Source organism: Erithacus rubecula (assembly GCF_903797595.1).
Source record: "Erithacus rubecula genome assembly, chromosome: 13".
Taxonomy (NCBI): Eukaryota; Metazoa; Chordata; class Aves; order Passeriformes; family Muscicapidae; genus Erithacus; species Erithacus rubecula.
The window spans coordinates 8321006-8345699 of record NC_136665.1 but is presented as its reverse complement, the minus strand read 5'-3'; the positions used below and the strand labels follow the sequence as shown (position 1 = coordinate 8345699).

Sequence of the window (24694 nt, the reverse complement as noted above, 5' to 3'; positions counted from 1 at the left end):
ACAACTAATAACCTCTAAAAGTCAAAACAAGTACCTAAAAAGGCATCTCAGATGTAAACAGAAGGCTGAGTAAGTTAAGTAACTCTTAGCAAGAAATATAAATTACTGATTTATCAGACTGTACAATGAAAAGGAAAAACAGTATGGATATGATCTAAGATAAAATATTCTGTACCCCTGCTTCTGAGGATCAACAAATTTATATAAAACCCCACCACCTGGCTGTGTATCACATCAGCTGTATCTAAAAATATTTTATTGTGTGCAGTTTAAATTGACTCTGGCAATTCCTGCTAGCAGTATTATTTTTTCACTAGATCAGAGTGTAGTGTTTCTTGTGGGGTGTTTGTTTTGTTTTGTTTGTGGCTTTTTTTTAATTGAATGTGTGTGCGTGGAGGGGGGATGGGGTGGGGGATAATTTGTCAGTTTAGAAGATTTGTTGCTTTTGCTCAGGATCTGCCAGAAGCCTGTGGAAGGAAAATGATCTTCTCTGGTCTCATGGGAGATTTGTCTTTGAAGGCACTGCAGAACTATTTCAGGCAACTAGAAAGATACAAGGATGGATTTCTCAGAGGGCTTGATGAGTTATTTGGCCAGAGGATGCCTGGCAGCTGAGAATTAGGATAAGCAGTTGCATTTCCCCAATCATTATGATGAGATTTTTTTTTTGTTTTTTGTTATTGATCAATGTGTTGAAGTTGAGACATCAGAAAAGCTGTGCAAGTTCTTGTGGTGGAACAAGCTGTGGGTCATGAATGCTGCATGACCACTGAAAAGAGGGACAGATTTGGACAAGGATTTTAAAATGCCAAAACTTGAAAAAGTAAATCAACAATATTCCTTAAGATCTGTATGACTTGGAATGAATTCTGGAGGCTTTAAGAGGGCAGTTCACAATGTCAGCAATAAACTTTTCTTTATATTATTTTCATATTGTTGGTCATTTAAGTCCATTAACATATCAGACAAGGTATTTTATTTGGCCCATGTTGTTCATTCCAACTTAGTTTATCAAACTTTAGCTCGAAAGAACAAGGAAGAAATTAGGAGTTTTATTTTGATTGAAATTAGTTTGAAAATGCATTTTTAACTAATCATCCTAAATATAAAACGTATAGTAGATTTTTATATGATATTAGATCTGATATACGGTGATTTCTGATATATGGTGATTACTTGTAAGTTTATTTTCCAAAAGTAAACTTAATTTTATCATTTTTTTTCAGGTCTGTCTTTGGAAGAAAACCAGATTTTTGTCCACTAGAAGAATGCAGTGAAACTGCCAGTATTTCTAGCCGGAATTATAAATTTAATATTCAACTTTAGTGTTACTAGTTTCTTACTAAATAGTACCTCAAAGCAGAAGGAAGATGTATGGAAGTGCACGAACAATCGGCAGCTTGGAAGGAAGCCCCTCCCGGTCCCCGCGCCTGCCCAGGTCCCCTCGCCTGGGCCACAGGCGCACCGGCAGCGGGGGAGGAGGGGCAGGCAAGACGCTCTCCATGGAGAACATCCAGTCCCTGAACGCAGCCTATGCAACATCTGGACCAATGTACCTGAGTGACCACGAGGGTGTAGCTTCTACTACTTTCCCAAAGGGCACAATGACTCTCGGAAGGGCTACAAATCGAGCTGTGTATGGTGGCCGAGTCACAGCCATGGGGAGCAGCCCCAATATTGCTTCTGCTGGACTGTCACATACAGATGTCCTTTCTTACACTGACCAGCACGGAGGGCTGACCACATCCTCACACCACCACCACCACCACCAGGTTCCTTCCATGCTGAGGCAGGTTAGAGACAGCACCATGTTAGATCTGCAGGCTCAGCTGAAGGATCTGCAGAGGGAGAATGACCTTCTCAGAAAAGAGCTAGACATTAAGGACAGCAAGCTGGGGTCCTCTATGAACAGCATCAAAACTTTCTGGAGTCCTGAGCTAAAGAAAGAGAGAGTATTAAGGAAAGAAGAAGCAGCCAGAATGTCAGTTCTTAAAGAACAGATGAGAGTTTCCCATGAAGAAAATCAGGTAAGTGATTCTGAAAGTTTCTTTGTGTTGATTTGCAACCAAGGACTTGATGTTTTGCTTTTGGTACTGTATCCAGTGCTGGCACAAGTTTGATATATGCCACAAGAATTATGTCTTGCTTCTGACTGCTAAACTGCAGGAAAGCACACTAAGAATCTAGATATAGTTAGGTTCTAATTTCCTTCATGTAACATTCCTTCACATTTTAGATGGAGAAAATAATTGTTGTTACCTTTTCTCTTATTTTTGAAACTTTCTCTAGGGTTCTTGTGGTGGTGGTATTTTTTTTTTTTTTTGTTTTTGTTTTGGTTTTTTTTTTTGCAACAACTGTCTAAATGTTGTCTTGGCAACATTTTCTGAACAGGTAAATGAGCCACTTCTGAAGAGGTATAAATAAACATCCAGAGGCATATTTTGTTTAAGCTATACAGTGATTTAACAGTTTTAAAGTTAAAAAGATAAATCCTTCTGTTCTAAATGTACTTCTGCATTACAGAACAAAGTGAAAGCCTTTAGTAACATTTCAGAGACTCAGAGACCTGCATTGTAGAAAATGAGTATCTTGTAACTATGTATTTCAAATACTTCTATTCACAATGTAACATTATTTTCCTGAAGTTATAAGAAGATTCAAATATTTTAATCTGGATGGATAAATCTGTAAAGTCAAACTTTGAGACTTTGCTATATCAAATATAGAGCTATATATACAAAGCTATATAAAACAGCAGCATAGAATAGAAAAAAAAAAAATTCTTTCTTTCTCCACACACTTTTTGGCTTCTGGTCTTATTTTAAAACTGCTCCTTTTTAGACCATCTGTTAACTTTCCCCAGACAAAAACACAGTCCTATGTTTCTCTCACTTCCAGATTCCAAATCTAAACTTCTTTGCTGGCAGGCAGTAACAACTGAGATTTTTAATTTATTTCCAAGTTTGTGATCAATTAGAGCTTCTCAGCAAACTTTCCACCTTTTTAGGCATGTCATCAACCTAAATATCTACAGAGCTGGCAAGTCTGTTACCAGTTACTTCTGTGGGAAACTGACTGGGTTGTCATCAAGAATTCAGTCCAATGAATTAGTTTATTACTTTCTTATATAACTTTTGTATCCAGACTGACAATAATAGTTGCTGATTATTTATTTATAGCACATGCACTAGGATGCTGCTAGAACCAATATTACTAAAAAGATGCGTAGTGGAGGTTCTGTTTTTCAAAAACTTTGTTGGTTAGGTATTTTAATGGTGGTAGTTTGTGTGACCTTAGGAGGAGAAATATTCTAATACACTCCCATGTGTTTCTTATGGAAATGTCACATTAGTATCTTAAACTGACATTTGGAATTTGAATCTTGTATTTAGAGACTTTGTCATGTATCAATGAGCTTATGTTTTGGTATTTTCCCCTAAAACCTAGTTTTCCTTACCTTGAGGGGAAAGTAAACCAGTAACTCAGTTATGGGTTTGCTCATGTCATATCTTTTTGACAAATGCTCTTATTTTCTTGTTACAGCAAACCTGCCAAAAACAATGTATTTGCCCTATATGTGTATTTAACATGAACCCTTACTCTATAATGCAGTAACACAAACATTGGGTAGCTCAGTGTCCAAACATTCACAGAAGAGGCTGAGTATACAGTGGTATCCCCAGAGAGTAGTCCTTATGATCCAGTTGCTGCTTTGTTTTGCCTAATAACTCAGTGGGCTTTAAATTCAGCCAGTTACTTTTGGACCTGTTTAAAATGCCAGTGTCCCCAGGCTTTTACAGTCCAACATACCTGTGAGGAACAGCTGCTTCTCATTTGCTTTTGCACTAGACTTTTGATTGCTTTTTCTGTTCCCTGTACTGAAAGAAGAAATAAATAATTAATGTCTGGTGCCAGACTCAGTGTGCTTAGGACTTTACAGTGCCATCATCACATCCCTCCCTCAGCTCTTTTCCAGACAGGAGAATCTTACCATGTGTGATAATTCCTTGTGAACCAGTAACATGATGTTTTTCAGACCTGTTACATGTTTGGTTTTTTTTGTTTTTGAGGAGACCAAACCAGCTTGTGTTTTTCATAAAGAATAAAGTGAGTTGTGTTGATATTTAGTGTTTGCCCTTTTATTCTGTATGTCTCTCACAGAAATTGCCAACAATTAATTTGTTCTTTCTGGTTTTGGATGCCTTTTGCTGCTATGGAGTACCAAGCAAATATCTTAATGGCAATATTTATCATAGCTGAAAAACACCCTCACCATTAATTCTAACTAGTTTAGATCCCAGCTTGTTATGCTTAAAGATAGGACCATTTTCACTTGTGTGCCACTTATCTCCCTGAATTTCATCTGCCAACCTCTGACTATTTGCTTAGTCTTATAAAATTGTTCTTTGCATTTGGTTTTTGTCTTTACTACTCTGAATAGCCAAACACCATGAGGAAAATTAGTCATCTTACCAATCACCCTGATCTCTGGATTACTCAGGAAGTGTCAGTCAGCACAATGCCCAGCCACAGGTTCCAGCAGGTCCCCAGGGACCTTCTGTTGGTTTTAGGAGTCAACCATGTGTTTCTGCTATTTCCTCTCTCGTAGTCAAATATTTGTGTATGAAAGCACCCATCCTCTTATGTAATTGCTGCCTACTTTTCTTATAAGCATTTGGAGAGAAGCCTTTCTGAAGGAGTGGCTTTGGAAGCCCAAGCTGGCTGTGTCAGCTTGTTTGTCATTCTTATCCAGAGGGCTATTGATTCTTTCAAACAACTAATTTAGATTAGAGTCATCAAAAAGCTGAAATTTTAAAGAACAAGTGATGAGCTCTATCACATCTATTCTAAGTGGTCAGTCTATCCTTGTGTGTCTGAGGTTTACTGCCTTATAAAACTTCCTTAAAAACTGAGTTCTTTCATACTGGAACACTAAAAAGTGTTTTCAACTGGCTGTCCATGATGAAAGTGACCCTGCCTGGATTCCTGGGTCTCCTGGCAAAGTTTGGGAGCTCCCAGGAGATTGGAGAAGGGCATATCTGCCTGCCCAAAACAAAGTGAAATGAGAGAATGAGTGAAATATGTTTCATATTTTTATTGTGCATTCTGTAAAAAATAATGCAAAACCCAAATAGTTATTTGGAAGCTGTATTTTAAAAAATCATTAACTATTTCTAAATGTAGTAGGGGAGGAGAAATTAAGAAATACACTAACACGCAATATGGATTTGTCAAAAATAAATGTCCAAGAAGTCTGATGTGTCTTGGATGACAGGAAAACACACCTTATGCATAATGGAAAAAACAGTAGCAATGTATTGATGCTAAGAAAGCTTTTTGCTACTGTATGGAGAACTATTTGATTGGAAGCCTATGTCAAAGTATAATCATCAGTGATTCATGGTAAAATGGGAAGATTTCCAGTAGGATCTGGTAGGGATCTGTCTGTCATGTGCTTGAGGCTTTCATCAGTGTCCTAAAGGATGGATATGTGTTATGCATGCAGATAATGTCAAGATTGGAAACTTAAAATCATCCTGGAAAGTAGGATTACAAATAAAAATAAATTGGCCAAATAAATGAATTAGTTTGAAATAGTAAGATCTGTTTCAACAGGAAAATTGATTAAGTTAAAGCTTTTAGAAGCAGAAAGGGATCAGTGAGGAAGTTTATGGGCAGGAACTTGGACATTTCTGTTTTTGTTTTGAAAGTTGTTATATTTCTGAAAGTGTGTGCTTTCTTGTACTTTGACATCACGGCTCACATTTAGTTGTCTTTTTCACTTCATATTCTTTGTGATATTTTCTCACATATAACTGGAATTATTTGTGTTGATATACATAGGGAAAGTACTCTACATGTTTTAGCTATTTAAAGTGGTTCTTCATCTTGGAATCATTCATTTGCTATGTCTCAAACAGATTTTGCTTTTTCCTCCCTAGGTAGTTATTCCCTCTAATCTGTCTTGAATAGAAGATTCTAATCATGTGTAATGTATAGAAGAGTTAGTGTAGAAGGTTTCAGTGGAGAGCAGAAGGCCATGAGGTGGGAAGTGCTGGGAAGAAAAAAGACATTATTCAGCAATTTTAATTTCCAAAGTTGTTGCCTGTCTGTCAGGAGGGAAAACTAATTTGATTTGGACTAGTTGCTTCTAATACAATAAATTAATGTTTATCAGTTGATATACTGCTTTTATGACATTGCAAAAACTGAATCACTGTGACATTTTAAAAAATGCATGTTAAGTCCTGTTGCCCAAAATAAAGCCCCTTTTACCTAATTAAAAATGTAATAATTTAATACTACATAATTAATATAAAATGGACACTGTGTGCAGTGGCTCTTTTTCAGTCATGGCATGGTTATATGTTGTTGGAAATAAATGGATAAGCTTGATCTTTTTTTCCCTTACAGAAAACCAGGTAATTTAAATTTATTTAATGTGTTCTTTGAAAACATATTATTAATCTTTTGAAGTTTTTTTCTATCCTGATACTACAGGAATTTACTTCTGATTAATGAGATGGAGACAGGATAAAAAGGATAGTGAGCAGTTCCTCTGAGGCTAAGAGTTTTGTATTCAAAAGTTTCCTGATATAGTCTCAGAATAACTTTTGTCCATCTGTAGCAATAACTCAGATGCTGCAATTAGCAGAATAGAGCTTCTAAAATAATCAGTAGAGAAGTGAATGTGTATTCATGTATTCAGAACTGTGAGTAGCTGCTCAATTTTATTTCATGTTCTTTTTCACTTTGATTCCTGCCAAGTATCTAAATAGAACAATAAAAGGAAATATACTAACAAATATTTTGAAATTGTGCTTCCCTTATCTGTACTAATTAAACTATGTTCCTAATAAAGCATTGATTAGGCTAAGGTATATGTAATTTAAAAATATTTTTAGATATTTAGTTTATGCTCTATGAAATTCTTGTGGGTTCCTTGTAGTGGAATGTGCAGGGAGTTGCCAATACAGGTATTAAGTGTGAGATCATAGATAGTGTGTCAAAGTATGCACTGGAAATGTTGTGCTTGTGGTTTACTATGCTACCTGAGGTATGTTTTCATATTAATAATCTTAAAAAGGAATTGGCTGTAGTTTTCCTAAATGAATCTCTTCAAGAAAAAATATTTCTAAGGCCAAATTTGAATATAGTATTTATAACCAGCAAAAGCTTCTTAAAGTGTTTCAGGATGATTCTGTAAAGCCAGTAGGTTCATCACATCCATTCACCTTATTTTACAGTTACTTTTGTTACAGTTTTTCAGTTTTTCACTGTACTGTTGTTTCCTGCTTTATTCAGCTTTAAAAAAAATTGTCTTGAGCTGCATGCATACTTGTTGAATTTAACTTTATTTTGCATGTCTCCACTCTTTTCTTTATTTAAACTCATGTACACTGATGACAATTTAGGTAAGTGCATAATATTTCTTCTTTGTTTATTAAGTGTGACAAAGTGCTTAAGCTTTTAACCACACAGAACAGATTAAACAGTCATCTGAATAGGAAAGTAGAATGAAATCAGTGGATTTTAAAAAAAACTTATATTGAAGAAAATAATGTCTGTGAAATGGGAAGAGATCAAAGCAGCAGGACTCTTCTGCTGAGGAGGGATGGTGTGTAGCTGGTGAAAAACAGTGACTAAGCTGTGCCAGAAGGGTGTGTGTTGCATTTGTTATTGCTACTGATGAGGAGGAAAGGTTCCTGGCTCTGCTGGGGAATAGAATTTGATAAGGAGGAGGCCATGATACCACAGATAACCAAGGAAATTTTGAGGGAGTCATAACCTGAAAGTGCTTGAGGGTGAATGAGGGAATGTAGTTGCTTTTAAAATTTTGTTTTTCCCTCTATCTAAAAAAGCTTGATAAGTATTGAGCTAGGAAAAGGAATAATAGGAATGTGACTTGGTAACTGTGCAAGTTCTTGTTTGGTCTTGGCTGAAGCTTTTTGGTGGTATTCTGGTTTAGATAGTATTATTTATATGTATGTTAAAAAGTAGAAACTAGTAGTTTAAGCTGTACGAAAACTGTATCACAGGTTAGTGGTAAATTGGAAAGGATAGTAATAAGTTAGACTCTTTTGGGCATTTTTTGAGGTATAAAGAGATCTGAGGAAAGTAATTTTTGATTTTGTTCTGTTGCTCCCAGTATTTCAAAGAAGATAAGGACCATGAATTGTAATCTTTAGAATGCACTGTGTGTATTCAGCTGTAACAGAAATAGTACTATTTTATTTGGAACAAAAAGTACTTTTTTCATCATGTTGGAAACTAAAAATTATTGAATATTGCAAAATGCTTACTTTAAATTCAGGCTTTAAGTCATTCTCAGTTATCCGGTGTCAAAGTGCTGGCATGAAATTTCATTTGCATCTTGAAGTCTCAGAATGTGTCAGTGAGTGCTCTTCTTCATAAAGAAGAATAAACAAGACCAGTAATATTTTAAGAAGGTGGATTGACTCCATAGCAGAAAGATTGTTGCAATGGAAGGTAGTTGGAACTGTGTGAGGCTCTGTGACTTGAAACTGTGAACTCACCAACTTTGAACATAGTCACATCCTTAACTAATATTTGATGTTTCACCCCAAAACACTACAAAAGCTGCTGCTGTTTGTGGTGGATTTTTTTGTCCTGTAATGGTGGTGATTGTCTTAAAAGTGAAGTATCACATGAGGAGTTTTCTGGAGGGCTATAGGTATATTATTTATTTTTGTAGAAGATATTTCAGCTGAATTTAGCAATTCCATCCCGTTCATTAAACTTCCGTTGCAACTTCAGGTGGATATTGCATTGTTTGTTCCCCAATCTGATGCACTTTGCTCTGTTGTTCAGCAGTGGTTTTTGTGTTGCTGTGTGGGTAAAACCCTTTAACAGAAGCCAGGATTCTGATAGGGTCTCAGAAAGGACCACTTCAGAAAAAACATAGACCTAGCAGAATATTAGTTGAGATAAAACTACCTTTAAATTACCCTTGCTTTATGCTTGTAGCCCTGCTTGAAGATTCTTTAAGTAGGTGCTTGAAGTCCTTTAGCACCTGCTGCTAAGTCACACCTGCTGCTTTTTACCCCCTCCTGTCTTAAATTAGGCAAGTCCTGCTTCAATTCTATCCTAGAAGGTAATCAGAATGACTTAAGGAAATCAGGAGAAAGGTAACTGTATATAAACCATTTTGAATTTTGTTTGAATTGGTTAGTATTAGATACATCATATTAATATAAATGGTTTCATAATGCAGGAATTTGCTTGGAAAGCAAGTTTTACAAAACATAAATGAAGTCTCCTGGAGATGTTAATTAAACCTTTCATCTCATCAATAGCACAGTCTCTCACAGGTATCATAGATAATGCATCAAACATTTTCCTTGGGGAATTTATTTTCCACTGATTGTGATGGAGCTAGTAGTTTATGGAGTTCTTTTAAGTATATTTTTATTTTTCTGTTAGGTTTTCTAAACTGGTTTCCTTCCTGAAGTCTTAGACTTAATCTGAAAAAAATGCTGGAAATTACTTTTCAGGTTTTTCCATTATCTAAAGTAGAAGAGGGAAAAGGAAGGAAGTACTGAAGGAAGAGTAATTTTTTTTTATTTTACATTTTTAGTCTTTATTAGTAAAGTTTCTGATGCTTTCCTTCCTTCTGGTCCTTTCATCTTGTATTTTCTGACAGTTGTTCCCAAATCATCTAACAGGCAATTGATAATGCCATATTCAATTAGCCTGCAATAGGAACTCCTCCTCTGGGCTGTTTCTGAGAAACATGACCCTCTTGGCTGTGCTGCAAAGCATTATATTTATTTATTTTATATATGTATATAATTTAAAGATAAACTTGCATGACACTTCCTAACCTTTCTCTTTTCTGTTATGCTCCTGAATTCAGAAGATGCATTTCAGATTGTTGTCAGGGTAAGGCAATGTTGTGATGGTGACCTAACCTGTTGGCCATTGATTCAGTTTTCTTTTGAGTTTTTGTATGTCTGGGGGTTGTGCTTGGTTAATGTCATGCAGGGTCAGGTTTGGACTGTTTGTCATTTGCTCTGTTGAAGGTATCTGGCATTCCTGACCATGGAACTATGTATTCCCTGGTGCCAGCAAGTCCACTTATTAAAGCTGTCAGCAGCAAGATATTTGTTACTTCAATTTATTGCTGGAATATCTGTCAGCTGAGTTGGTAAAGAAACTAGGATTCAGGAACCCTTGGCATATTTTATAAAGGGTAACTTTGGTTCGAGTTGGATTGCTTGTGGCAGGAGCAAATAAATCTTTTGAATCTACTAATTTTAGAATGTTTGGCCTGTGGGACGGGGAAAACATTTACTTTTTGGATTTCCTTAAGCATCTGCCACAGGATAGTTACTGCTTTTACTCTTGGTGTTGGAAGATGATAAAAAAGCTAACAAAACACATGTTAAAAGGAGGCAGTGGATTTCATGTGAGGCAGTCTTTGTAGCCCTGAAGGAAAAGGAATAGGTGATGGGTTTGCCAAAAGGAAAATCCTGAGGCAAATCAGTGAATACTTCAGTGTTAGAGACTCAGGGAATGCTAAGGTCTGGAACAGTCTGTATTCCAGTCTCATCTTTAATTGAATGAGAGGGTGAGGTCTCATCACGTGGCATTTCTGCAGAAGAAAAACAAAGGTGAGCAGAACCAGGGGAGTGTAACACATATTGGGGAGCAGCAAGCCCTAAAACAAGGCTTGCTTTTTGAACTCACTCAGGTTTCCATTTAATTGACTGCAGCATTAATTGAATACAGTGCAAGTCTCACTGCAAAAGCTTGCATTTAAATTGAGAGAATCACAGGAAGAGATCAGGAAGAATCACAGGGAGCTGTGCTTTGAAAATTAGAGCTTTTCTACCTGTTTTGATTTAGACTGTGTAAATGGACACAGCTTTTGCAATTTGTAGGTAGAAAGAGTGAAAAATGGTCCTGTTAGTGTGAAATTTTTCTTGTGTGTGACATTAACTTCTAGGTACCTGGTTATGGGTAAAGCATAATGGTCTTAACTAATGCAGTGAAGAAATGCCTGAATATTTTGGTGTAATATTTCCTCTGGATGCTCTAGAAGGTGGGGGTTGGTTATATTTAAATAATGATACACTAAAGCATAAATAAAATGTTTCAATCCAAACTTGAAAAATCACTATTTGCAATCAACATGTCTGTAATAAAAGCCTGCTGTTCTATTGCTATGTGTATGTAATTATGCACATGCATACATTAAAAAATTGTACATAGCTTGTGATAATGAGACTGTTTTGCATTCAGTGGTTACTGAATTTCTTACCTTGAGTGATGGAAAATAAGCTTTATCTTGAGGGAAATCAAAATTCCCAATTACCCTTTATTTGGAACCCAAAATTCTTTCCACATCATTCTGGAAATGTACCTTCTTGTCAGCACAGCTATCTGGGCTATGGAGTATGTCCTACCTATCAAAAAATTGAGGTTTATAATGAATTTGATGTTAACATGAATGCATTAGGTACATGTTATATTGTCTTATCTGTTTTAAGATATATATTGTGAAAAATCCAAAATAAACCTACAGTCTTTAATATTTGTGATAATTCACATTGTAATGGAAATTACAATATGCCACTACAATACTCTGGACACCTGAAGTTCTTCCTAAAAAAATTGTTTTCAGAAGCACATAGAGTTTTATGCTTGTTTAAGTTTTGCTAGCAAGGGATTTGACATGATTTTTTATCATTGGTTAACCACCACTGCTTCCTATATCACCCTCTGATGGATAAAATTTATTTTAGTATTATATTTTTTTATTTTAATGTATTTTAAGTATATTTATTTTTCTCTTTGTAACATTTAACTTGTGCATTCTTAGTTTGGTTGAAATATGGGAATGAATGAGCTGCATAATTGTGTATGAATGATCTGGTACTTTGCTTACACTTGGGAGTTATTTTTGTCTCCAGATTCCCTGGTGCAATAATGAAGGGAGGAAAGAACTAAGAAATAGAAAACACAGGAGTTTCTTAAGAAAGCAAAACCAGGAATTCTTCATCCTCTTCAGGCAGCTCATCCCCTGAAGAGGGAGAACTGTCAGACTGAGAACTTGAGCAATTAGATAAGGACACTCGTGATAGACTTTTCCACCTGAATACACTGCACTGTCCTGGCTTCAGGACTGCAGAATTAACAAGCAGTGCCAGTCAGGCAAGGTCCAAGAAAAGATATTTGTGACTAGCATTTTAGAGAAGAGATTTTTTTCTTAAAGACATATATAGATTCAACAATAAAACAAGAATTGAAGGTACCAGTGATTGTGTTAAATAGGATGAGGACATTTTCCTTTTCAGGCCTCTCTGTGTAGAGAAGTGGTGCCTTGATGGCTGAACACAGAATCAAATATTGGAGGAAAGATTATGCAAATTTACAAAGAACAAAATTACCTTTAGGAATATAGTTTTCATACTTGTTTCAACTATAGGGTCTCTTTTTTTCATGTTGCGGTGGTCTCAGAAGAAAGTGATAACTTGATCCAGTTGGAAACTGTATTTGAAAACCAAATTTTGTTCCCAAGTTTTTCTAGGTGTTTGTTTCCCAACTGTGTCCAATTAAATTGTTTCCAAATATGTGAGGTGGAATCTGCTCTTCAATTGATATTCCAAAATCTTAATTTGATGATAACATAGCGATAAAATATATAAGAAAAAAATTAGTATCATATTTATTAAGTATTTTATGTCTAATTTTGTAAACCAGTGTTGTCTTATTAACGTTTCAGGTATTTTAACACATCTTAATTAAAATCCACTTAAAGTGGAGAAATAGTTTGGATATTGGAAGACACCTTTGCCTCACACCAAATTGTTCCCAACTTGTACAATTATTTTGTGCAGGTGCCTTCCCTCCCACCTTTCTCTCCATCAATCTTCTTTCTGTGCATTTGCTGTACATATCTGCCCATTCTGGAGACTGACATTGTTGTCCAGCTGGCTGCATTATTTCAGGGCAACTTTTTCAGTCCTCTTTTAGGTTTTAGATAATTGAAAATTTGTGAAACTGAGCATTGTATTATATGCATTTTTAAAACAAGTTCTATTGTGCATGAAATTTACATCTTTGTATTCTGAGGAAGGTTTACCCTTAATAGGTCTCAGGGCCTTCTTTCACCATTTGAACATCCATTAGGAGTGGGTTATTCAGCTTGTGGAATTTTCTAAAGAGTGCTTCAATTATATTTCATTTATCTCAAATTCTAGCCTTTATGAGTTGTGACTATGTTTTAATATCCCAATCTGAAAGTTTGTGCTTTGACAAGTGTGTGTGGTTTAATACCTTCTGACCTTTGCCAACTCATTCTTTTTCTGCAGAACTTTGGATTTTAGCAGGAAGGGGCACAGAGCACTTGCAAAATCACATGTCTGTGCCAACCAGCAATTGTTCATGTTCTGCTGTTTTTCCTAAGTTGTCAGTGTGATGTTTAGGGTTTTTCAGGTGTTTTGCATTTGCAGAGCTGCTTCATGACAACATTGGAGGATAATGATATTGTGACTGCAGTGAGCAGCATAATTTGCCATTGAATTAGACTCTCTGACAGGTCAATAGTGCATTTTTGCTCTAATACACTGTTTGGTGTTTGCCCTGGACATTTTATTTTCAAATGTCCATAAATGTATTTTTTAAAAATTTTATCTTCATATAATCTGAATGGTTGAGGTTTTTCCATTGTCTTAAAATCAGTCTTTCCCTACTGTGGAAATATGTGGGGAAGTTTTAGGTATGGTTTTTTTTTCTTTTTTTTTTTTTTTGTTTTCTTTGGTTTTTTTGGTTTTTTGTGTGTGTTCATTTTTCTAATCCTGGCTTAATAGTGTCTACAACATATTTCAGCCTTTAAGACCTATTTTCATCATGCATTTTTTTTTTTTTAGAATTAAGTAATCTGTTTTTAATAATAATCTTAACAGATGAGGAATGCTAAAATGTGCAGAAACAAATAGTTTTTGCTACAAAAACTAGTAAATCTATTTTGCCATGAATTTCCTTTCATTTTATTAACTTTTTCCTGCCAGATGGTAGAAAATTCAGGAAAACCCATAATGAGGCTTGCTGCTGTTTTTGTTTTTAATTCAGCTCGCAAAAGGCGACTGGCAGGATTATGTGTGATTAAGAGGAGTGAGTCAATTTGTATAAACTCCTTATTTATACCATTTACACATCTTACATGTTCAGTATTATCCCCTTCTCCTGTATTGTGCTGTTCAGCTTTTTTTATTTTCTTTGATTCCTAAATTCAACAAAAAAGCAAGACGCCACCAACAGTCCAAAAGAGAACTTTTACATAAAATAACCATGACTTGAAATATTCTGTTCTTTAAACTGTTAAGAAATGGAGTTGTTAAAAACTCAGAATGATCAGATTAACTTTTAGATGATAAAATTATTCTGAAACTGTGAAGCCTGATGCTTTAGCTGTGAAGCAAGAAAATACAAATATAACCAGTAAAGACGTAGCTTGTTTTTCAGATTAAGAAGTGATTTTTGTCTTTGGGTGTGGATTGCATTTCCTACAGCTGTTATAGGAGAATAAGGAAGGTGAATATTCTCATGTCACCTGCAGAGGCAAGAAATGAACTTCAGATCAATACCTTTGCAACTGTTAGATACCTAAAACCATGGCAGATCATGCAATTAAAGAGAATTTCATAATTTAGAATGGTTAACTTAATTAAAAAGTTATTTTATAAAGTCACTGCCTTTTGCTTTTCTGTTATATGTTAGACAAAAGTTGTTGGTTTTGGACCCATTTATGTCACAACTTCTGCTACTCTGTAGGTAAAACATGGGACAAATGACAAGTTCAGGTTGTTTCAGAGAGGAGAGTTCCTATAATATCAAATATAGATGAAGATTTATTTCAAATAAGATATTAATATTTTTTGCATTTCAAGAAATTGCACTGAGATGTTTACTTACCTGCTAGGAACACATGTAAAACAGCTGAAAGAAGAAAGGCAGGACTTCAGGGGAACCTAGCAGTAGCTTTGATAATTTGCATAGTAATGCTCAACAAATGCAGAATTGCTTTTCATAGTGTGCCAGGGTAGGGAACTGTACACACTTCTGCACTTGACAATTCCATTTACCAGGCTGCCAGATAATAATCTGAAGGAAAGACAGAGCAAGTTGTCATGAATGCTAGAAAGAATAAATATAGATGTGCACATTTGCTGTATTGGTATTTTTAAATTGTCTGTGCACAACTATGCTGTTAAATGTTACATTTTAAATTAGTAATTCTTGTATATGAAGTAACTCTCCTGACCTGTCTCTGTTGTGAAGATGATACAGCTTTTTCTTTTCCTGCCTTTCCATTTTCTGCTGCTTGTGGATTCTTTTGCTTCAGCAGTTAGCTCTTTTTATCTAACTATCTAGTATCTAAGTAATAAGTGAGTCTGAGCAGTCTCATGATTTTGGTAGTGCTATTCTATTTCAGTTTACAATTTCCTTTAAGCTGGGCAAAATCTGAATGACGCAGCAAACCAAGAGGCCTTAGCAGTGTTTCCTATTAAAACTGGAGAGTTCAGTTCTTTGTACAGAATAGTTAAAATAATTTAGCTGTGCTTTACTAAGTATTTAAGGAACAAATGTTTTAGAAATGTCAGTATTTGAGAAATAAATTGTGGAGGTTTAATTTTCAGAAACAAAAAGCCCTGTACAGCAGCTAAAGGAGTTCATGCTCTGTCACGTCTGGGAATCTGGTAATGCTGACTAGATAAATAGGTTCTTGTTATAAATATGATTTGTGCTAATTAAATTGTAACTATATTAGCAAAATTGTTGCTTTATAATCAACAGAAAATTGTATTTAATTGTTACAAAGCAAACAGGTTAAAGGAAATGGTTAAAAAAAGGAGATGGAATCATCCCCCAGATGTTTGATGGGAGTGAGGATAGTAAGGGTATAGTCTAAGAACAGCATCTAGAAATAAAACTTTTGACCTTGAATTGGGCCAAATTGGGATGATTCCAGGCATTGGACACTTGGACAAGACTTGTTATGGGAACAAAGGCTTAATTATATAACCCTAAGCTTAGGGTGCTTGTGCTACCCTCAAGGTCAAACAACTGAGACCACTGAGGAAGAGCCGGAGCCTTCATTGTAAACAAAAAAGCCCTGAAAGGAGGAGAGACCCCTGACCACTGGTGATGTACAACACAACATAGTGATGTGGATTTTAGGAATAGAAACTAGGAGGAGCTTTCCAGAACATGCTGTATTAATATGTATTAGTAAACAGTATGTAAGATTTTAGCTTGACTGATTGGGTACAGTGTGAGAGGAGGGGCCCTACCCATACCCCTGGTCAGGGTATCCCCTGGTCAGTTTTGCTTGTGCTTTATTCGAGCCAAACCTCAATTATACTAAATTACTCACTGCCAAATTTTGTATTTATTTAAATATATGTAACTATAAATTTGGAATTAATGTACTAAAGCAAAATCTTAAGACTTAAATTTAGTATTTTCTGCCTGGTAATATAACAGAAAACAATTAGAAACTTTCGTTGGTAGTTCACCTTCCTAACTGTGAATACAGGAATGGAGCTTTACACAGAGTAAGAATAAACTAACATAACAAGTTTAAAACAACAGGAGAAACAGAAATTGTCTCTATTTACATACAGGACATCCATCAATAGTGTAACTGGAAAACATAAAACTCTTTGAAGCACAACCAAAATGTTATTGGGGGGGAATAAAAAAAGAGGAATTTCTTGGTTTCTTCATGGCAGTAGCTGAAACAGTAAAGTATTCAAACAAGTCTCTCCTTTTTTTGTTAATGTTTTGGCATTGGAGCAATGGGATAATGAGGCATTAGAAAGGAGGAAAAATATACACATGTTCAGGCTGTATTTTTTCCTTTGCTATCAGATTTTACCAATTCAGTAGTCACCTGAAATTACTTAATGTCATGTTGTCTTGACTCCTTAAGGTGGACTAGGTGGGAAGCACTGCAGTTCGTGGGTGAAATTCTGGTTACAAGTCAAGGTAGCACCACATCTCAGCACTGGAGCAGGGAGAGCCTGTGGAGGATCTGTGCTGATGGAAAGAACTTTGATCCTAAATGCCCAGTTTCTTCCTTCAGAGAGATGCCAGGAAGGAATTGTTATCTTGATTAATGCCAACCTCAGGTGTACTGAAGACACAAGCAAACTTTAGGCTCACCTCAGAGGAATATTAATTAGCACCAGCACACCTACTGTTCTGTCGTGAGGACTTAATTGCTTTAGCCCAGATTAGAACAGTGATTCATAAAACAGAATTTAATGACTGTATTAGAAAAATGGTTGTGAATAAGAACATAAATTAATCCCTAGAGTAATTCCTTCTATAACATGAAATGGGGAATGTTTCTGCAAATTTAGCTTTATATCTTGCATACTAATTTAACTTTCTTTTTACAAAATATTAATTCCGTTTGATTTATTTTTAACATCTACAAAACTGACTTCTTCCAACATATTAGAGTAATACTAGAACATCCATTTGAACATTTCATTAGGTGGAGAAAGAAGTGTGTATTTGATGGGTCAAGTCCCATGGTCTCAACTAGTTTCTCTTGGGTGAGGTCATGTCTACCAGTAAGAAATTTTATCGCCTGAAGGTTTGTCACCTGCCAGCTCTGCTGTGCAGCACGTGGGTGCTTGGCTGCTGTGGCTGCTGCCTCTGGCTGCTGAGACACTGCAGTGGCCAAGGCTCAGGTGGAGGGTGAGGTCCCTGAGCCCCTGGAGCACGTCCAGGCTGCTGCTGTGCCAGCAGCTGAACGTCAGCTCAGGGCTTGTGTCATCTGTGAAGGTGGCTTCGCTGCAAGCACTGGATTTTGCCTGTAGAGTTTTGAGATGCTCTGGGTATTGTGGAGGCTGTGGCAAAAAAGGAGGCAGTAGCTTCCAAAAAAAGTTGGTGGGATATGACCCATCTAAAATAAAATTAAAAAAAAAAAAAGTGATCATTTTAAGATTTCTGCAATCACGTTATGAACATTTTTAAAATAAGGCAATGTTTGCTTTGAAAAATTCAATTGAGAAATGGAAGAATTTCTTTAGGTATGCTGTGCTATATTTTAGCTGCATGCCTATAATTGAATTTAATCTGCCCTGAAACTGTTTATGTTCTCCTTACTGTGTGCTGAAGTTGGTGGCATAAATACATATATGGTTAAGGGATAACATGTCTGTTAGCACTGAATGAATGTATGGTGAGAGATGAGAGCTATGGTATAAAAATATTGGTGGAGCTATAAATACATGGTGATAAAAATGGGAGTGAATAGAAAAATTGTGATCGTGAGTTTTGGTGGTTTCTCTATCTCTTTGTTAACTGCTGCTGCTTGTACTTTAATAGAGGAAAAAACCCAAATGTAATAGCAGATGGGAGGGGAACTTTTGGGACATAGTCTTGATACATAAAGGAAACAGGGGTATATGAAGGCCCTGTTTTCTTCTTCCCTGAATTGGAGTGAATGTTACCCAAACAATGCCACTTTTGAGATAAGCAATGTATTTTCATATATCTTTTCTTGAGATAGAGAAGAATGTTCCTTTTAAAATTAGTTTATGCAAGCTTGTACTTAATGCTTTGAAGGAAGGCTGTGAAAAATGCCTGGGGAAATTGGGAGCAGATCTCGCTAAATTTAGCTATTGAATTCATGCTGTGAAATTCTTTTAGGGTCTTGCAAAATCCCATTCTAAAGTAAAACATAAGTTTTTAAAAACTGATACAGTACACACTTTATAGCTTTACACTGCTGTATTTTCATTATTGTGAAGCAACCAGGAGGAATGAAGTTGATAATTCATTGTATTTTGTTTATTAGTAATGCCCTGTTTACTTGCTATTACAATACTGAGAAAGTATAACCTAGTTCTTCTTTCATGACTGAAAAATAAAACTTTAAGAAATATTATCTGTACAAATCCAAATTTGAGTTTTATTTTCTAGAGTGCTCTTCAAAAATTCTACTATACCCTTTCTACTGGGATCCTGAATCATCCTGTAGAAAGAATTTCATAGGCTTTATATTTTCTGATTAGATATTTATAAACACATATTGATTCTTTATATATAAAGGAATTTCCATACAGCTAGGAAGCATATTGATATTGTTTTGTTGGTGTGTGGGAATATGACAATATTTCAGTTTAGTATAGTGCCAATGGCATATCTGGAAAGCTTATTTTTGTCAACAGTCCAATTCATAAAAGAATCTACTGAAAACCATATGTTCTATTGAAATATGAAATATGATAGATGATCTCATGTCAGTGTTATCAGTTGGATCAATAAATGCCTAAAAACCCTTTTCCTCCTGTGAATAATGCTGTATTTGCTTAATGTCTGCTTAAAACACCTTTCTTGATGAGAATAATTTACTCTTTTTTTCCTTTTTAAATATACACATACCAACTTTTTATTGAAGTGCAGTTATTTTGGTGGTTATGCACAAAGAACAGGGAAGAAACAGTAAGAGGCCCCTAGGTTAGAGCTGGAATAATTTATTAATTTTTGGTATTTACAGCATATTGTGAAATGTGTAATAAGAGGAAACTATTCAGACTCTTTAATGGTGAAGTGGCTGGGGTGTTAAAAGCTTCTTTAGCTTCTACTTCAACGTTTATGAGCTAATTCATAGATTCATCTTTCCCTGTGACAAAATTGAAATGGAACCTTTTCAACTTCTGGTGCCAATTTTCAGTGTGCCAAATCCAACTACCTCCAGTCCTGTGCTTTCCAGCAAAACTACCATCTGCTTCACAAAGAAGTGGGGAAGCTTGAAGTCCTGCAATTAGAATTGGCATTTCAGCAACAGTGCTGTATTATTTTTATTGAATGTTTGTTTATTTAACAAAGTGGCATTCAGGTTTTGCCAATCAGTGTCCCATTGTGAAGTGTGACATAAAGTCCACAGGAACAGACAGCTGCTAAGAAGTATTTGGATTATTTTGGACAGACTGGAGACAAATTAAGATTTTTTTTTTTTGTTGTTGTATTTACTGCTGCATTTTTGATGCAACACCAGCACCATCAACTTCCAGTATCAGATTCACAAAATATTGTTACTTTTTGTTTTTTCTCTATTTTCCCTTATCTCTTTTGAAGAGCTTACAGGCTGTTCTGTATGTATGCAGGTATAAAAGCTTCTCTCCATAATGTTTGCTCAAACTTAGCTAGACTGTTTGCCTATTCACTGCTTCCATCTCACCTCCCTTGTTGTGCTTTTATCACCCCTTTCTGGGCTCAGTTTTTTTACAGATTACCCATACTTTGCTGCCAGGTTTGTTATTTCTCAGAGAGTTTCAATCTGAAAGTTCACCCTAAACATAATCCCTCTTGTCATCCTCTATTTCCCCCCCTTGTGCCTTTTGCTGGGTCATGCCACATTCCTGGTTTCAGTTCCTCACCTTTCTTTTCTCAGTGCTTTCTCCCAGTTCTTGTCCTGCTTTTTGCCTCACAGATGTTTCCACATGGCTGTTGTGCCTGAGGTTGTCTATTCAGTTGGAGAATATGTCTTTGTACAGATTTGAGTGAATATTAGGTTTTGCTTAAATGAGTTTTAACTATTGTTTCTGCTGGTACCATCTCCTTTGCATTGCCATCTCTTCCTCTGTGAATGACAGTGTAGGAGTGTTTGTAAAACCAAACTTCTGGAAATGAAGGAATGTAAAGTGTTTGATAACGACTCCTGGTTTTTCTTGTCTTAGTTTTGCTATCTTTATATTCCACTCTACATTTGGATGAGGAGGGAAGGAGGGAGGAATATCATGTCAGTAGAGGTGGGCTGTATTTCATATGCAGCTTAAAAATAATTATTATGAGCCAACAGAAGTGTGGTACTGAATGTTGAGAGAAACAGCATGACAGCAGAAAGACAAAATATGAAACAGATGTACCATATGTTACTGTGCACTTGTTTTCTATAATAAAACCATGAGGCATGCAAGAATAAGTCTATCATAAAAAAAAAGTAAATTTGATTTCTTTTTGCAGGGGTTGGGGAAAGCCCCAAATTTATATTTGATTTATTCAGAGGAACTACCTTTAGGCCTGAGCATAGTGTTTACTGTATTATAATCACTGATGATGAGATTTTTTTTCACTTTTTTCTGTGTGTTTTTGGCAGTAGGGAAGGCCTAAAATGGGCTTCAAATGCCCTCAAAAGTGGGTGTAAATACTATTTTTGCAAGAGGGAACAGACTTCTAGGTGAAGAATTTATAAAATGTACATATATCTCACACTAATACCTTCCCTAGGTGCTCTTGGGGAAATAATGGTGTTTAGAAGGCATATCTGGCTTTTGTGCAGTGGAAATTAGATAGATGTGTTAAGATTTCCCTGCTGTTTCTGGCAGCCTTCAATTACTTTAACATAGCAAAGGGTAGAAAATGGGTGTAAATGTCACCTTTAAGGTTTGCATTTGGAGTTACCTGAATTACAGAGTATATTAATTGGTAAAGTATTTTGTCACCTCCTACCTGTTTTTTTTTTGGTTTTTTTTTTGTTTTTTTTTTTTTTTTTTAATAGTGGTTTAGTATTTAATGCAAACTGATCCACTAATGATAAATGAGGCATTGTGTATTTCTGTGGAAATTTTTTAGAGTGTGTCTGAATATAAGAATATTTTGTGAAGTCTTCAGGACATTTTCTGTCTGTAAAAGGAAGGAAAGGCTCACGATTTTCTCTCTACAGCCCCATAGATCCTAGAAAGCTCCACAGAAAAGAGACTTTAGTCTTGAGTTAGTCTGTATAGTTTAGCCCTTTGTGTTTTAGAAATTGCAAATGTATTGAAATAGTATATTAGAAACATGTTAAATAATGCCCTCAACATAATGATTTTACTTGTTCTGTCTTAATTTTATGATCTGTCACAGTAATTTGTGAAACACCCACATTGCTTTTATGCATGAGTAAAGTGACTTGTTCAGTATGTGCCTCCCAGTTTCATATGTGCAAGATATTGCACTTCTGTAACTTTTACTGAAAGAATATCAAAAGAGCTTCACTTAATGTTCATGTTGTAGCTGCAGGTGAATATCCCAATGTGCAAAGTGGTCTTGAGGTTCCTTCAGCATTTAGCCTGATGGAGAGAACTTCTCTCTGAAATGAAATAGAAATAATCTTTGAAGAATGTACAAAGTACCTGTTAATAAAGGCAAGGATTGGTACCTCTATAACTCTATGATTTTCCTATATAACTAAGTTAAATTCTGTGAAATCTTGTATTTGAATAAGGGCACAAAACCTTATTCAGATAGGCAAAACTTCATACTCATAAAGTGATCTGTATTTGTTCTTTGTATTGTTTTCAATACAGTTTTTCTGTACAACTTAGTTCTGAGCTAAAAGCAATGATTCAATTTTAGATTTTTGAACATATGAAGTTTGTATTACAGTATTATTGTAGGTGTTCTGTAGTACCTTTAGGTCAGACATAATTTTCATTGATAGCAAGTAAAAGGGAGCTCATCTCTTTTGTTAAGTACATTATCAAAAAGTGGAGTTAAAGGTTCTATATTGAATAGACTAAAATATTTTTGATACATATGTTTTAATGGAAAAAATGAGGCCATTATACAAAACACATTAGGAGTTACAAGAGGTACCTCATTTGTTATCTAAAGAGGTCTGAATTTTGATGTGCTTAAAAGGTTTTCATTGTATGTGCTTTTTTAATACATGCACACATTCTGCTGTGTAGCTGCTGTGCTGATTGACACAAAGCAGAAAACAAAACCCTCTAGCTTTATAATAATGATTTAATTTTTTGTATTGCATCTGGACCAATTTTTGACAACAGCTAAGACTTCTGCTTTGATCCTTGATTTGTTTTGTGGGTTCTTGTGCTTTTTGATCTGTTTTGGAAGACTAAATGCTTTTGTAGCCCAGGATGTGATGGCTTTGTGATGGCTTCTCTTGCATGCTAGCTCCTATTACCACCTAAGAGTGACTTGGATGCTTTCCCAGTTCATCAAAGCTTACTGGTATTTCAATTGTTCCAGTTATTTAAACTGTTACTTGCTAGGTAAGTAACTAAAAACCATCATCTAAGAAGGTCTTAGGGGGGGTTTTAATTTTTATTTTTTTTTTTTTTTTATTTGTGAGATATTCATTAAGTCATAAAATTAGTTCTTTTTAGAAAAGTATGGCACTCAGCTTTTGTTTGAACTTCATTTAAGCTCCACCTCTCCCTGTAAGTTTAAAAGATGAATTATCTGTGTGGACCTGCTTTGTACTCCAAACCCCTCCCTTAATAAAAGCAGAGTGAGCACAGTCATAAATAATGACATCATCAATGAACAGTGACATCATCTAGTCAAATACATCAGTCTTTGTTCCAGACATTCTTTCATCCTGGTTCTCTCAACCAGGAAATCTGTCTCCAAATCAGGGGAAAAAGTGCCAGAAGGGCACCTCCATCTGCAGCCATGCCCACAGTGAACCTAAATTACTTGTTGGCAAACCTAGAGCAAATACTCTTGTTCACAGGCAGGTTGTGGTAATTCACTTCACAAAAGCTGTTCCAAGCACTGAAAAGTTTTGATCTCTCAACAGGAGCTGCTGCTATCAAATACAGACATAATATCAAAACTGCCACATAGATTCATTGCAGGATATTTTAGGAGACAATGCATTTGTGTTTAGTAAAGGCAACATTTTATTGGGGTAAACAAAAGTGTTGAGGTGTGCCATCTGATCAGAATTATTTTGACCTTTATAGTAAAAGCTTCTTTAAGTGGGTGCCATTTACTTTGGAAAGCAGCCAAAATCCAAGGCACCAGATATAAAGTACCAGAAATGGTTCTGTTTTACTATATCCATCTGTATTAAGAAAATAAGATTGAGTTCAGAGGGATGAAAACAGTCAAAAAGGTTGTAAAGTTTAAAATCAAAAGTCTAAAAGTGCTTCCTTTTCCTGTAACTTTTAAGTAAGCACATTTGGATGTTTCTTTTGTATTCATGAAAATTTTGATTTTACTGCTTCCCAGAGTAGGAGCCAGGAAAACCATCAATATGCTGAAAAGTCGAATTAGCTGAAGCTATTGCAAATACTTGCATTATTTCTGCTGAAATGAAATTTGAATTCTGGCTGGTGGAAATATGGGACATTTGGGTATTATTTATAACTGGCTACAGTGCATAGATTTATTTATTGAATGGCTTTATCAGATGCTTGCATTGAATCAGGCTTCAGGACAGAAAAAAATGTATCTGTGCATCAGTAATAACAGCCTTGTGGTGTTTTGTCTCACACAATTGAATTTAATACAATAAAAATGGTAAGCATTCTTTCTTTTGTAGGCAGGTATGTAGTTATCAATCTTTTGCCATTGGGATAACTTTCAGCACAGTTTCATTTTGAAGAAATTTTGAGAAGGATTTAGTATATACTATCTAAATGAAGTTGCACAAGAAGTCTGAGTAAAGATGCTTGATTACTAGAATTTATTCTGAAATTCTGGGTTAGACTTAGCACATTTAGCTGAAGAGAGGTCTTACACCAGGTCCCAGGTGTTTTGTCAGGCTACCCAAGTAAGAAATTATTGCACTCTTTGCTCTGAACTTACAAAGACTGTACTTATTTCCATTCTAGATATTATTGGGGAAAAAGTTGGTAAAAGATTCTACAGAATAAAATAATAATGTAAAGTCTACTTGATTACAAAGGCAATT

At 35.5% G+C, this 24694-nt stretch overlaps 1 protein-coding gene across 4 annotated transcripts in view; it reads left to right on the top strand.

Annotated features, from left to right (window-relative positions):
* Positions 1–24694, top strand: part of ERC2 (ELKS/RAB6-interacting/CAST family member 2) — a 400862-nt gene that overhangs the window by 15467 nt on the left and 360701 nt on the right. For all 4 annotated transcript variants that reach the window (XR_013775763.1, XR_013775764.1, XR_013775765.1 and 1 more), the window contains one exon: positions 1227–2027. Coding sequence is in view for 1 of the 4 variants with exons in the window: in XM_079317392.1 (XP_079173518.1) it covers positions 1371–2027 (657 nt within the window). In the remaining 3 variants the exon portion in view is untranslated. The remainder of the gene's footprint in view (positions 1–1226; positions 2028–24694) is intronic.